At 47.5% G+C, this 16,545-nt stretch overlaps 1 protein-coding gene across 1 annotated transcript in view; it reads left to right on the top strand.

The window, feature by feature from the left end:
- The window catches only part of wapla (WAPL cohesin release factor a), a 40,002-nt gene extending 24,098 nt beyond the window's left edge, over positions 1-15,904 (top strand). Inside the window, exons 15-20 of the mRNA XM_062059253.1 lie at positions 973-1,088; positions 1,184-1,381; positions 2,223-2,433; positions 2,553-2,641; positions 5,428-5,523; positions 15,051-15,904. Coding sequence (XP_061915237.1) covers positions 973-1,088; positions 1,184-1,381; positions 2,223-2,433; positions 2,553-2,641; positions 5,428-5,523; positions 15,051-15,116 — 776 coding nt within the window. The 3' untranslated portion in view covers positions 15,117-15,904. The remainder of the gene's footprint in view (positions 1-972; positions 1,089-1,183; positions 1,382-2,222; positions 2,434-2,552; positions 2,642-5,427; positions 5,524-15,050) is intronic.
- Positions 15,905-16,545: the final 641 nt, after the last annotated feature.

Genomic DNA, 16,545 nt, shown 5'->3' with positions numbered 1-16,545 from the left:
GCACAAGTACAACGAAATGTTGTTTTCAGCACAAACCCGTTCAAGATTAGACAAACAGTGTACAAGGTTACAGAACAAGAATGCTGATGGGTCGCCACAAAGCGCACCGTAAAAGATGGTGAAAAGGTAGACACTGGGGGAGGATGAGTAAAAAAAAATGTAATCCAAGACTGGGGGAAAAAACTCCATAGCAAAGCACATATATATACTTAGTGAGTAAGAATTGTTTGTTATATTGTAAAACTTACAAACGTTGCTTGGAGTTATTTGTTAGCATATAAGCTAATGCTAACGACGCTTGCCTAATTACATTACAATAGTACGTAGTATGCATAAATGCTCCTACAGACATCACACATGGGACGCTTTAGTAAGTAAGAATTTTTTAGTTATATTGTAAAACTTACAAACGTTGCTTAGAGTAATTTGTTAGCATATTAGCTAATGCTAATGATGCTTGCTTGATTACATTATGATAGCCCGTAGAAATATGCATAAACAGACACCACATTTGGGACGGTTTAGTAGTTATAAATAGTTTTAGTTATATTGTAAAACTTACAAACGTTGCTTGGAGTGATGTATGAAGAATCAATACAAGTAGAAACGCTATGAACGACTAGAAGACGGAACTTTCGGTTGAAAGCACTAAATGGAAGGACACTGCAGCACCTGCCGTGAGCAAACTCGTCCAAAAGATGGTGCCATAGTACAAACAACACACCATTTCAGTGTCTTTGCTTGTTTTTTTTTTAAACTATTCGCATTATGGCCGTCAGCAAAGAAAAATCCATGAATTAGCCACAGCGTTCAAAGGATAAGAATAAAGTAGTTTAGAAATTATAGCAAGTATTTCGACCAAAAAAGATTTACTATTCTGATACAAATAAAGGTGAACCCCTCATAGGTGCCTAATACTTTCTGCACTTGAGTAAATAAATAATATTTGTTAATTATGTCTGTGTTTTGCAGAGTGGGGAAGCACAAAGACTGGCGAGCAGGATCAACTCATCGTAACGGCTCTCAATTGCGTTCTTCGGGTACCTCGCTACATCCCGCCAGAGCAGCGCTTTGACATACGAGTCCTGGTAAGGAGCTTTTGAACCATTCAAAGAGCAACACACACACAGCTCATGTTGTCGTGTTGCTGTTGGTGACATTTGCCTCTTGTTTCCTATAACAGGGTCTTGGCCTGCTCATCAATCTAGTGGAGTACAGCTCCAGAAACCGTCACTGTCTGGTAGACATGGAGTACAATTTTGACGACTTCTGCCTGGAAGACAGCCTGACGCTGCCTGCCGACACTGCGGCCTCTGTGGAGACTCAGGAAGACGGAGCGGAGAAGCCCAAGGCCTCTGGAGCTTTGGCTGCTCTGGTCAAGGTAAGAGACATCAAAAAAGACCCAATCATCTTTTTTTTTGTTGGGTGCTACCAAGCACCGATTTACGTAAAATCTAACGGTGCCATGTTGAGTGACGTCCTGTTGCAGACTCAGCTGGCTCTAACTCGGGATGTGGCAAGAAACAGTATTAATGATAACTTTGGTAAAACTCCCGACGGTTAGTATTAGCGTTTTAAATTGAAAGGATCGAAAAAGTGGGATTGATAACTGCACTTTGACAAACTCATGCACTGACTGGCGCTAGATCGCTATCGCTAGCATAAATGCTGACATGAAAATGAGACATTAGAGTCATTCCCCATCGAGAAACAACATACCTCAATCCAATTAATGTCTGAGGAACTACAATATTCTATTGTGCACATTGAACCTTCGAGAAATAGGACATGGAGGACCGCTGAAAAGAGGAGGACAACCAAAACCTGTCAAATAAAATATAAATGTATTTGCAACACACTTTTTATTTAAATACATTTTGAAGTGCCAAATACAAATCAATATTTTTAACAAAAAAGCTTAGCTATTAAACCATAAAATACTTAAACTAAAACACAAAAAAATAGTGGGTTTTCTAACACTATTTTAGTTATGAAAACATGTAAATATTTCAGTGTGTGTATGTAAGTACTTTTTGAGTCCATTCAATAATATTGCAATGATAATAACAATAACCATGGTTTAAAATCTGTACCGTATTGGTTGAAACATGAAAGGTACCATCCCTACTGATCATAAACAAACCTTTAAGTCCTGTTTACTCACAAATGGCACTTGGCTCCAGTCTCAAGTTTTTTTTTGAATCTTCTCGTTGACCTCTTAGCTCTTCCTGGAAAGAGAGCGCGCCGCCATCCAGGCCGAGGCCAAGACCGACGACCTCATCAGCGAGGCGCCCAAGCCGCAGGACCAGAGCGGCGAGTGGAAGGAGACCATGGGGGAGATCCAGTGGGTGGCGGCCGAAAACAACGAGAACCAGCCTGAGCAGGAGAATCCAAAGAAGGAGGAGGAGGAAGAAGAGTTGGACCTAAATAAAGGTAGATGTTGCTGGGATGTTCCACCATCCCCCACTTGCTGCACTTTCCACATCTTAGGCTTTCATGTGCCGTTCTCAAAGAAGTTATTTGAACTTCCTGCTTTTTCTGCTTTTGTGAAGCTTTGCAGCACGCAGGCAAGCACATGGAGGACAGCATAGTGGCCTCCTACACCGCCCTGCTGCTGGGATGTCTCTGCCAAGGCAGCCAGGTCAGCATCACGCACACACACACAAATTCACGCACACACGCTCACACATTCACACACACACACACACACACACACACACACACACACACACACACACACACACACACACACACACACACACACACACACACACACACACACACACACACACGCACACACGGGACATTCTGAAGTGGAACATGTGTTCCAAGACACAGATAACTTAATATACAAAAGCCAAAAACAGTGAAGTTGTCACGTTGTGTAAATGCTCAATAAAAAGAGAATACAACAAATCCTTTTCAACTTATATTCAATTGAATAGACTGCAAAGACAAGATATTTCATGTTCACACTGAGAAACTTTATTTTTTTGCAAATATTAGCTCATTTGGAATTTGATGCCTGCAACATGTTTCAAAAAAGCCGGCACAAGTGGCAAAAAAGAGTGAGAAAGTTGAGGAAAGCTCATCAAAGACTTATTTGGAACATCCCCCAGGTGAGCAGGCTAATTGGGAACAGGTGGGTGCCATGGTTGGGTATAAAAGCAGCTTCCATGAAATGCTCAGTCGTCCACAAACAAGGACGGGGCGAGGGTCACCACTTTGTCAACAAATGCCTGAGCAAATTGTTTAAGAACAACATTTCTCAACAAGGAATTTAAGGATTTCACCATCTACGCTCCTTAATATCATCAAAAGGTTCAGAGAATGTGGAGAAATCACTGCACGTAAGCCATGATATTACACACCTTGGATCCCTCAGGCGCTACTGCATCAAAAAGCCACATCAGTGTGTAAAGGATATCACCACATGGGCTCAGGGACACTTCGGAAAACCACTGTCAGTAACTACAGTTGGTCGCTACATTTGTAAGTGCAAGTTAAAACTCTACTATGCAAAGCCAAAGCCATTTATCAACAACACCCAGAAACACTTTGGTGGGCCTGAGCTCATCTAAGATGGACTGATGCAAAGTGGAAAGTGTTCTGTGGTCTGACGAGTCCACATTTCACATTTTTTGGGGGAAACTGTGGACGTCGTGTCCTCCAGACCAAAGAGGAAAAGAAGCATGGGGACTGTTCTAGGGTGAAAGTGTAAAAGGCAGCATGTGTGATGGTATGGGGGTATATTAGTGGCCAAGACATGTTCTAGGGTGAAAGTGTAAAAGGCAGCACGTGTGATGGTATGGGGGTGTATTAGTGGCCAAGACATGTTCTAGGGTGAAAGTGTAAAAGGCAGCATGTGTGATGGTATGGGGGTGTATTAGTGGCCAAGACATGTTCTAGGGTGAAAGTGTAAAAGGCAGCATGTGTGATGGTATGGGGGTGTATTAGTGGCCAAGACATGTTCTAGGGTGAAAGTGTAAAAGGCAGCTTGTGTGATGGTATGGGGGTGTATTAGTGGTCAAGACATGGGTAACTTACACATCTGTGAAGGCACCATTAATGCTGAAAGGTACATACAGCTTTTGGAGCAACATATGTTGCCATCCAAGCAACGTTATCATGGACGCCCCTGCTTATTTCAGCAAGACAATGCCAAGCCAGGTGTTACAACAGCGTGGCTTCATAGTAAAAGAGTGCGGGTACTAGACTGGCCTGCCTGTAGTCCAGACATTGAAAATGCGTGAAGGCTAAAATATGAGAAGTTAAAGTTAAAGTACCAATGATTGTCACACACACACACACACACTAGGTGTGGTGAAATTTGTCCTCTGCTTTTGACCCATCCCCTTGTTCACCCCCTGGGAGGTGAGGGGAGCAGTGGGCAGCAGCGGTGCCGCGCCCGGGAATCATTTTTGGTGATTTAACCCCCAATTCCAACCCTTGATGCTGAGTGCCAAGCAGGGAGGTAATGGGTCCTATTTTTATAGTCTTTGGTATGACTCGGCCGGGGTTTGAACTCACAACCTACCGCTCTCAGGGCGGACACTCTACCCATAAGGGAGACTGTTGAACAACTTAAGCTGTACATCAAGCAAGAATGGGAAATAATTCCACTTCAAAAATGTGTCTCCTCAGTTCCCAAACCTTTACTGAGTGTTGTTAAAAGGAAAGGCCATGTATCAAACTGGCAAAAATGCATTTTTTGCCATGTGTTGCTGCCATTACCTTCTAACTTCATGATTATTTGCAAAAAATACCAAAGTTTCTCAGTGTGAACATGAAATATCTTGTCTTTGCAGTCTATTCAATTGAATATAAGTTGAAAAGGATTTGTTGTATTCTCTTTTTATTTACCATTTACACAACCTGACAACTTCACTGCTTTTGGGGTTTGCACATGATGATTAATCCGTTCCAGTGTTACCTTCTTGAACTCTACAACATTTGAAGACTTTAACTGTTGTGAAAGTGTAAAAATAAGTTCACCAACGTTAACATTACCACATGAAAGGAATAAAATACTCAACACAACACCACAGGGGTCTTAACGTGATGACTATGACACAAACACATAATGGTAAATGGGTTATACTTGTATAGCTTTTCTACCTTCAAGGTACTCAAAGCGCTTTGACACTATTTCCACATTCACCCATTCACACACACATTCACACACTGATGGCGGGAGCTGCCATGCAAGGCGCTAACCAGCAGCCATCAGGAGCAAGAATTAAGTGTCTTGCTCAAGGACACAACGGATGTGACTAGGATGGTTGAAGCTGGGGATTGAACCGGGAACCCTCAGGTTGCTGGCACGGCCGCTCTCCCAACAGTGCCACACCGTGCCTCAGTCAGGACTCAGAAGGTGCGCAGGTGACATTTGGAGGTGTGCTGACAAAGTGTGTCTGTGTCCCTCAGCTCAATGTGACTACTGTGAGAGACAACCTCCCCAGTGGAGATTTCTCCATCATGACTGAGATGCTGAAGAAGTTCTTGAATTTCATGAACCTGACTGTGAGTACCACACACACATTACTATTCACCAAGTCATCTTTTCCAAAAGGCCAGATAAAAACTGAATTGTAATGAAATGGAAGCATTTTGTCCACCCACTGAATCACCACAAAACACCTCTTATAGAGGAAAGTAGTGACATGAGTATTAATGTATAAATTGTACATTTGGTGTGACTTTCATTTTTATTAACAAGTGTGTTGAAGATGAAGAGAAAGGAGGTCACCTTCCTACTTTGATACAAGTTCTTTCTTGAATTCAACAGTGCTCCCCACTTTCTTTATTAAAGTGCTGGCAATCGCAACTTTATTTGGCCCGATGGTGGAATAATTAAAAAAGTACAAAGACTGAGTAACTATTGCGTGGAATTCTGTTAGGTAGTTTACAGAAATATATGCCAGGCAGAATGAACTCTTAACTGAGAATGTATAAGAAAACAGGTTGAAATGAAAATAAGAGCTGATGACAATTGATGTACAACTTATGTCTGCACCATTCATTCATCACATGACTGAAAGAGGCGGACATTATTTTTTTCCACCGCCATTTGAGTGGCGTGTTGGCCAAGCAGAATTGTTGTTTGTTCATCTATGACTTTGTACAGGAAGAAAGAGGTCTCACTCAGCCCCTGAGAGCGTTTATTTAACAGTAGACTTAACTGAACGCAGTGAGACCTCTTCTTAGTCATTAACAATCTTTGACTCGGTGGGCGGAGAGCTGGGCGCCAGTTTTACACACACAGGAAGTACAGTTTGCCTTCTCGCTAGTAAGAAGTGCCACAAAGTAACCAAGCGATTACTTGGTGACCAACATGGTGGCACTAGGAGATGATCATGTGACCATCATGGTGGCACGAGGAGATGATCATGTGACCATCACGTTGGCACTAGGAGATGATCATGTGACCATCACGGTGGCACTAGGAGATGATCATGTGACCATCACGGTGGCACTAGGAGATGATCATGTGACCATCACGGTGGCACTAGGAGATGATCATGTGACCATCACGGTGGCACTAGGAGATGATCAAGTGACCATCACGGTGGCACTAGGAGATGATCATGTGACCATCACGGTGGTACTAGGAGATGATCATGTGACCATCACGGTGGCACTAGGAGATGATCAAGTGACCATCACGGTGGCACTAGGAGATGATCATGTGACCATCACGGTGGCACTAGGAGATGATCATGTGACCGTCACGGTGGCACTAGGACAGGGGTCGGCAACCCGCGGCTCCGGAGCCGCATGCGGCTCCTTAACCACTCTGATGCGGCTCAGCTACATACATGCCGACCCCCCCGATTTTCCCAGGAGATTTATGGATCTCAGTGTCTCTCATAGATTACTCCCAGGGAAAAAATAATCTTATTTACACTCTAATTACTAAATAAAGGGCGTGCCCTAATTGCACTGCAGTAATTGTCCTCTATAGCATTTACATACAGCGTGCCAGTCCAGCCACATGTTGCATGTTGTTATTACTTGCACACACAGGAGACAGCAAAGCATACTTACTCATCAGCCACACAGCTTACACTGACGGTAGCCGTATCAAACAACTTTAACATTGTTACGTTACAAATATGCGCCACACTATGAACCCACACCAAAAAAGAATGAAAAACACATTTCTGGAGAACATCCCACCGTAATACAACATAAACACAACACAACCATTACCCAGAATCCCATGCAGCCCTAACTCTTCCGGTCTACATTATACACCCCCGCTACCACCAAATCCCCCCACACATCAACCCCCCCCTCTCTGTGCGTTGGTTGAGCGGAAGAGTTAGGGCTGCATGGGATTCTGGGTATTGGTACCGTCAGTGTAAGATGTGTGGCTGCTGAGTTAGTACGCCTTGCTGTCACTTACGTGAGCAAGCTGAAATTGCATTCTACGTGTGGTCGAGCAGGTACACTGTTAGGGCAGACTGTAGAGGGTGCCAAATGCAGTGTCATCACGCTCTGATATTCGGGAGTCTCCCGGGAAAAATGAGAGGGTTGGCAAGCGTTTGGCAAGCGTGACGCTATCAAGCGCCATTCATTCAAAACTCGCGGCCTGCACTAACATCAAATTTCCACATTAAAGTGTGTGCCGGTGCGTGTGTCGGAGACCCCTGGTTAACATAGCACAAAGCATTTAAGCTTTGTATGCAGTGTTTTTCATTTTAAAAAAATTTTTGTGGCTCCCATTACTTTCTTTAATTTGTGAAACTTGCCAAAATGGCTCTTTGAGTGGTAAAGGTTGCCGACCCCTGCCCTAGGAGATGATCATGTGACCGTCACGGTGGCACTAGGAGATGATCATGTGACCATCACGGTGGCACTAGGAGATGATCATGTGACCGTCACGGTGGCACTAGGAGATGATCATGTGACCATCACGCTGGCACTAGGAGATGATCATGTGACCATCACGCTGGCACTAGGAGATGATCATGTGACCGTCACGGTGGCACGAGGAGATGATCATGTGACCGTCACGGTGGCACGAGGAGATGATCATGTGACCATCACGCTGGCACGAGGAGATGATCATGTGACCATCACGCTGGCACGAGGAGATGATCATGTGACCATCACGCTGGCACGAGGAGATGATCATGTGACCATCACGCTGGCACGAGGAGATGATCATGTGACCATCACGGTGGCACTAGGAGATGATCATGTGACCATCACGGTGGCACGAGGAGATGATCATGTGACCATCACGGTGGCACTAGGAGATGATCATGTGACCATCACGGTGGCACGAGGAGATGATCATGTGACCATCACGGTGGCACGAGGAGATGATCATGTGACCATCACGCTGGCACTAGGAGATGATCATGTGACCATCACGGTGGCACGAGGAGATGATCATGTGACCATCACGGTGGCACGAGGAGATGATCATGTGACCATCACGCTGGCACGAGGAGATGATCATGTGACCATCACGGTGGCACGAGGAGATGATCATGTGACCATCACGCTGGCAGTAGGAGATGATCATGTGACCATCACGCTGGCACTAGGAGATGATCATGTGACCATCACGCTGGCACTAGGAGATGATCATGTGACCATCACGGTGGCACCAGGAGATGATCATGCGACCATCACGGTGGCACGAGGAGATGATCATGCGACCATCACGGTGGCACTAGGAGATGATCATGTGACCATCACGCTGGCACTAGGAGATGATCATGTGACCATCACGCTGGCACTAGGAGATGATCATGTGACCATCACGGTGGCACTAGGAGATGATCATGTGACCATCACGGTGGCACTAGGAGATGATCATGTGACCATCACGGTGGCACTAGGAGATGATCATGTGACCATCACGCTGGCACTAGGAGATGATCATGTGACCATCACGCTGGCACTAGGAGATGATCATGTGACCATCACGCTGGCACTAGGAGATGATCATGTGACCATCACGCTGGCACTAGGAGATGATCATGTGACCATCACGGTGGCACTAGGAGATGATCATGTGACCATCACGGTGGCACATGGAGATGATCATGTGACCATCACGCTGGCACTAGGAGATGATCATGTGACCATCACGCTGGCACTAGGAGATGATCATGTGACCATCACGCTGGCACTAGGAGATGATCATGTGACCATCACGGTGGCACTAGGAGATGATCATGTGACCATCACGGTGGCACTAGGAGATGATCATGTGACCATCACGCTGCCACGAGGAGATGATCATGTGACCATCACGGTGGCACGAGGAGATGATCATGTGACCATCACGGTGGCACTAGGAGATGATCATGTGACCATCACGCTGGCACTAGGAGATGATCATGTGACCATCACGGTGGCACTAGGAGATGATCATGTGACCATCACGCTGCCACGAGGAGATGATCATGTGACCATCACGGTGGCACGAGGAGATGATCATGTGACCATCACGGTGGCACTAGGAGATGATCATGTGACCATCACGGTGGCACTAGGAGATGATCATGTGACCATCACGGTGGCACTAGGAGATGATCATGTGACCATCACGGTGGCACTAGGAGATGATCATGTGACCATCACGGTGGCACTAGGAGATGATCATGTGACCATCACGCTGCCACGAGGAGATGATCATGTGACCATCACGGTGGCACGAGGAGATGATCATGTGACCATCACGGTGGCACTAGGGGATGATCATGCGACCCTCACGGTGGCACTAGGGGATGATCATGTGACCATCACGGTGGCACTAGGAGATGATCATGCGACCATCACGGTGGCACTAGGAGATGATCATGTGACCATCACGCTGGCACTAGGGCAGGGGTCGGCAACCTTTACCACTCAAAGAGCCATTTTGGCTAGTTTCACAAATTAAAGAAAGTGATGGGAGCCACAAATAAATTTTACAATTTAAAATGAAAAACACTGTATACAGAGCTTAAATGCTTTGTGCTATATTAACCAGGGGTCTCCGACACACGCACCGGCACGCACTTTAATGTGGACATTTGATGTTAGTGCAGCCCGCGAGTTTTGAATGAATGGCGCTTGATAGCGTCATACCTCTCATTTTTCCCCGGGAGACTCCCGAATATCAGAGCGTGATGACACCGCCCTCTACAGTCTGCCCTATTAGTGTACCTGCTTGACCACACGTAAGTGACAGCAAGGCGTACTACCTCAGCAACCACACATCTTACACTGACGGTGCCAATTCCCAGAATCCCATACAGCACTAACTCTTCCGTACTAGTTCAGCAACCACACATCTTACACTGACGGTACCAATACACATCTTACACTGACGGTACCAATACCCAGAATCCCATGCAGCACTAACTCTTCCGCTCAACCAACGCAAGGAGAGGGGGGGGGGGGGTTGATGTGTGGGGGGGTTGTGGTAGCGGGGTGTATAATCTAGACCGGAAGAGTTAGGACTGCATGGGATTCTGGGTAATGGTTGTGTTGTGTTTATGTTGTGTTACAGTGCAGATGTTCTCCAGAAATGTGTTTTTCATTCTTTTTTGGTGTGGGTTCACAGTGTGGCGCATATTTGTAACGTAACAATGTTAAAGTTGTTTGATACGGCTACCGTCAGTGTAAGCTGTGTGGCTGATGAGTAAGTATGCTTTGCTGTCTCCTGTGTGTGTGATTAATAACAACATGCAACATGCGGCTGGACTGGCACGCTGTATGTAAATGCTATAGAGGACAATTACTGCAGTGCAATCAGGGCACGCCCTTTATCTAGTATTTATAGTCTAAATAGGATTATTGTTTCCCTGGGAGTTATTTATGAGAGACACTGAGATCCATAAGTCTCCTGGGAAAATCGGGGGGTCGGCAAGTATGTAGCTGAGCCGCATCAGAGTGGTCAAAGAGCCGCATGCGGCTCCGGAGCCGCGGGTTGCCGACCCCTGCACTAGGGGATGATCATGTGACCATCACGCTGGCACTAGGGGATGATCATGTGACCATCCCGGTGGCACGAGGAGATGATCATGTGACCATCACGGTGGCACGAGGAGATGATCATGTGACCATCACGGTGGCACTAGGGGATGATCATGTGACCATCACGGTGGCACGAGGAGATGATCATGCGACCATCACGGTGGCACTAGGAGATGATCATGTGACCATCACGGTGGCACTAGGAGATGATCATGTGACCATCACGGTGGCACTAGGAGATGATCATGTGACCATCACGGTGGCACGAGGGGATGATCATGTGACCATCACGCTGGCACTAGGGGATGATCATGTGACCATCACGCTGGCACTAGGGGATGATCATGTGACCATCACGGTGGCACGAGGAGATGATCATGTGACCATCACGGTGGCACGAGGAGATGATCATGCGACCATCACGCTGGCACTAGGGGATGATCATGCGACCATCACGGTGGCACTAGGGGATGATCATGTGACCATCACGGTGGCACTAGGAGATGATCATGTGACCATCACGGTGGCACTAGGAGATGATCATGTGACCATCACGGTGGCACTAGGGGATGATCATGCGACCATCACGGTGGCTTTAGGGGATGATCATGCGACCATCACGGTGGCACTAGGGGATGATCATGTGACCATCACGGTGGCACTAGGAGATGATCATGTGACCATCACGCTGGCACTAGGAGATGATCATGTGACCATCACGCTGGCACTAGGAGATGATCATGTGACCATCACGCTGGCACTAGGAGATGATCATGTGACCATCACGGTGGCACCAGGAGATGATCATGCGACCATCACGGTGGCACGAGGAGATGATCATGCGACCATCACGGTGGCACTAGGAGATGATCATGTGACCATCACGCTGGCACTAGGAGATGATCATGTGACCATCACGGTGGCACTAGGAGATGATCATGTGACCATCACGGTGGCACTAGGAGATGATCATGTGACCATCACGGTGGCACTAGGAGATGATCATGTGACCATCACGCTGGCACTAGGAGATGATCATGTGACCATCACGCTGGCACTAGGAGATGATCATGTGACCATCACGCTGGCACTAGGAGATGATCATGTGACCATCACGCTGGCACTAGGAGATGATCATGTGACCATCACTCTGGCACTAGGAGATGATCATGTGACCATCACGGTGGCACTAGGAGATGATCATGTGACCATCACGGTGGCACTAGGAGATGATCATGTGACCATCACGGTGGCACATGGAGATGATCATGTGACCATCACGCTGGCACTAGGAGATGATCATGTGACCATCACGCTGGCACTAGGAGATGATCATGTGACCATCACGCTGGCACTAGGAGATGATCATGTGACCATCACGCTGCCACGAGGAGATGATCATGTGACCATCACGCTGCCACGAGGAGATGATCATGTGACCATCACGGTGGCACGAGGAGATGATCATGTGACCATCACGGTGGCACTAGGAGATGATCATGTGACCATCACGCTGGCACTAGGAGATGATCATGTGACCATCACGCTGCCACGAGGAGATGATCATGTGACCATCACGCTGCCACGAGGAGATGATCATGTGACCATCACGGTGGCACGAGGAGATGATCATGTGACCATCACGGTGGCACTAGGAGATGATCATGTGACCATCACGGTGGCACTAGGAGATGATCATGTGACCATCACGGTGGCACTAGGAGATGATCATGTGACCATCACGGTGGCACTAGGAGATGATCATGTGACCATCACGCTGCCACGAGGAGATGATCATGTGACCATCACGGTGGCACGAGGAGATGATCATGTGACCATCACGGTGGCACGAGGAGATGATCATGCGACCATCACGGTGGCACTAGGGGATGATCATGCGACCCTCACGGTGGCACTAGGGGATGATCATGCGACCATCACGGTGGCACTAGGAGATGATCATGTGACCATCACGCTGGCACTAGGGGATGATCATGTGACCATCCCGGTGGCACGAGGAGATGATCATGTGACCATCCCGGTGGCACGAGGAGATGATCATGTGACCATCACGGTGGCACGAGGAGATGATCATGTGACCATCACGGTGGCACTAGGGGATGATCATGTGACCATCACGGTGGCACGAGGAGATGATCATGCGACCATCACGGTGGCACTAGGAGATGATCATGTGACCATCACGGTGGCACTAGGAGATGATCATGTGACCATCACGGTGGCACTAGGAGATGATCATGTGACCATCACGGTGGCACGAGGAGATGATCATGTGACCATCACGCTGGCACTAGGGGATGATCATGTGACCATCACGCTGGCACTAGGGGATGATCATGTGACCATCACGGTGGCACGAGGAGATGATCATGTGACCATCACGGTGGCACTAGGAGATGATCATGTGACCATCACGGTGGCACTAGGGGATGATCATGCGACCATCACGGTGGCTTTAGGGGATGATCATGCGACCATCACGGTGGCTTTAGGGGATGATCATGCGACCATCACAGTGGCTTTAGGGGATGATCATGCGACCATCACGGTGGCACTAGGGGATGATCATGCGACCATCACGGTGGCACTAGGAGATGATCATGTGACCATCACGCTGGCACTAGGAGATGATCATGTGACCATCACGGTGGCACTAGGAGATGATCATGTGACCATCACGCTGGCACGAGGAGATGATCATGTGACCATCACGCTGGCACTAGGAGATGATCATGTGACCATCACGGTGGCACTAGGAGATGATCATGTGACCATCACGCTGGCACTAGGAGATGATCATGCGACCATCACGGTGGCACTAGGAGATGATCATGTGACCATCACGCTGGCACTAGGAGATGATCATGTGACCATCACGGTGGCACTAGGAGATGATCATGTGACCATCACGCTGGCACGAGGAGATGATCATGTGACCATCACGGTGGCACGAGGAGATGATCATGCGACCATCACGGTGGCACTAGGAGATGATCATGCGACCATCACGGTGGCACTAGGGGATGATCATGCGACCATCACGGTGGCACGAGGAGATGATCATGTGACCATCACGCTGGCACTAGGAGATGATCATGTGACCATCACGGTGGCACTAGGAGATGATCATGTGACCATCACGCTGGCACTAGGAGATGATCATGTGACCATCACGGTGGCACTAGGAGATGATCATGTGACCATCACGCTGGCACGAGATGATCATGTGACCATCACGGTGGCACTAGGAGATGATCATGTGACCATCACGGTGGCACGAGGAGATGATCATGTGACCATCACGCTGGCACTAGGAGATGATCATGTGACCATCACGGTGGCACTAGGAGATGATCATGTGACCATCACGGTGGCACTACGAGATGATCATGTGACCATCACGGTGGCACTAGGAGATGATCATGTGACCATCACGCTGGCACTAGGAGATGATCATGTGACCATCACGGTGGCACTAGGAGATGATCATGTGACCATCACGGTGGCACTAGGAGATGATCATGTGACCATCACGGTGGCACTAGGAGATGATCATGTGACCATCACGGTGGCACGAGGAGATGATCATGTGACCATCACGCTGGCACTAGGAGATGATCATGTGACCATCACGGTGGCACTAGGAGATGATCATGTGACCATCACGGTGGCACTACGAGATGATCATGTGACCATCACGGTGGCACTAGGAGATGATCATGTGACCATCACGCTGGCACTAGGAGATGATCATGTGACCATCACGGTGGCACTAGGAGATGATCATGTGACCATCACGCTGGCACGAGATGATCATGTGACCATCACGGTGGCACTAGGAGATGATCATGTGACCATCACGGTGGCACGAGGAGATGATCATGTGACCATCACGGTGGCACTAGGAGATGATCATGTGACCATCACGGTGGCACGAGGAGATGATCATGTGACCATCACGCTGGCACTAGGAGATGATCATGTGACCATCACGCTGGGGCAGAGGAGAAGTGTTGTAACAAAATGTCACCTTGACTCCTCCGCAGTGTTCCGTGGGCACCACAGGACAGAAGTCCATCACCCGGGTCATCGAGTACCTGGAGCACCTCTAACACATGCCCGGCTAGGCTCCGCCCACCCACGGACTGCGCGTGTACGGGACGCTGAGCAGGCGGCAGCTGGCGATCGCCCGACAAGGAGGCGCGTCGGGGGCGGGGTTTCCCCTCGGCCCCGCCCTCCGACCACACCCAGTGCCGCCCGCGACGACGGTACAAGTTTGAAGAACCAAAGCTTGGCGGCACGCAGCGTGACCCCGCCCACCGGCGAATGAAATCACACGGACACTTCCTGTTGTCAGCGAGGCCAGGAGTGAATGAGTGAATTAATGTCATCATGTCATAGGAACTTTTGTCTTCTTTTCTCCTTTTGAATGAAATATTGTGTGACTTTGTTTGGTGGCTTGCAGATGTTCTCCATATTTACTTAGTTGATCTAGTTTGACTTTACAACAATCATGTCTTTTATTCTATTTCATTTCAGGCGCTGCTGTAAAACCCTGCATAATAATAATGAGGAAGTTCCTGTATGTCACGCCATTAATAACCACCGCATATTTATATCACGTAAAAAGGCACCTCCCACAGTCATGCCCGTCTAGGCGAGTCCATCAACTTGCTGTCAATCACCTGAGTTGTAAATATTGTACATAGGTGCTGATGGACATTTAGACTACTTTCTTCTCCCCTGTGACTCCCAGCAGGAAGCTGATATATTAATTTTATACAAGTTGTCACTGGGGAATGACACACAACAGTGAGGGGAGATGACCTGTTTGTACCTCTTCAATGTACATAGTTGTATTCTGGGAAAAGTACACAAAAAAATGCTACTTTGACCACTTTCTCACTGGTTTTCTTTTGTGAAGTCATGTGTCATGTTTGTACTTCCTGCACTCCAACAATGTCTGAATGTTTGTACTTCCTGCACTCCAACAATGTCTGAATGTTTATACTTCCTGCACTCCAACAATGTCTGAATGTTTGTACTTCCTGCACTCCAACAATGTCTGAATGTTTGTACTTCCTGCACTCCAACAATGTCTGAATGTTTGTACTTCCTGCACTCCAACCATGTCTGAATGTTTGTACTTCCTGCACTCCAACAATGTCCGAATGTTTGTACTTCCTGCACTCCAACAATGTCTGAATGTTTGTGCTTCCTGCACTCCAACCATGTCTGAATGTTTGTACTTCCTGCACTCCAACCATGTCTGAATGTTTGTACTTCCTGCACTCCAACCATGTCTGAATGTTTGTACTTCCTGCACTCCAACAATGTCTGAATGTTTGTACTTCCTGCACTCCAACCATGTCTGAATTATTGTACTTCCTGCACTCCAACAATGTCTGAATGTTTGTACTTCCTGCACTCCAACAATGTCTGAATGTTTGTACTTCCTGCACTCCAACAATGTCTGAATGTTTGTACTTCCTGCACTCCAACAATGTCTGAATGTTTGTACTTCCTGCACTCCAACAATGT

This window comes from Entelurus aequoreus, linkage group LG09, assembly GCF_033978785.1.
Source record: "Entelurus aequoreus isolate RoL-2023_Sb linkage group LG09, RoL_Eaeq_v1.1, whole genome shotgun sequence".
In the NCBI taxonomy this organism is placed as follows: Eukaryota; Metazoa; Chordata; class Actinopteri; order Syngnathiformes; family Syngnathidae; genus Entelurus; species Entelurus aequoreus.
This window is presented reverse-complemented; position numbering and strand designations above follow the sequence as displayed.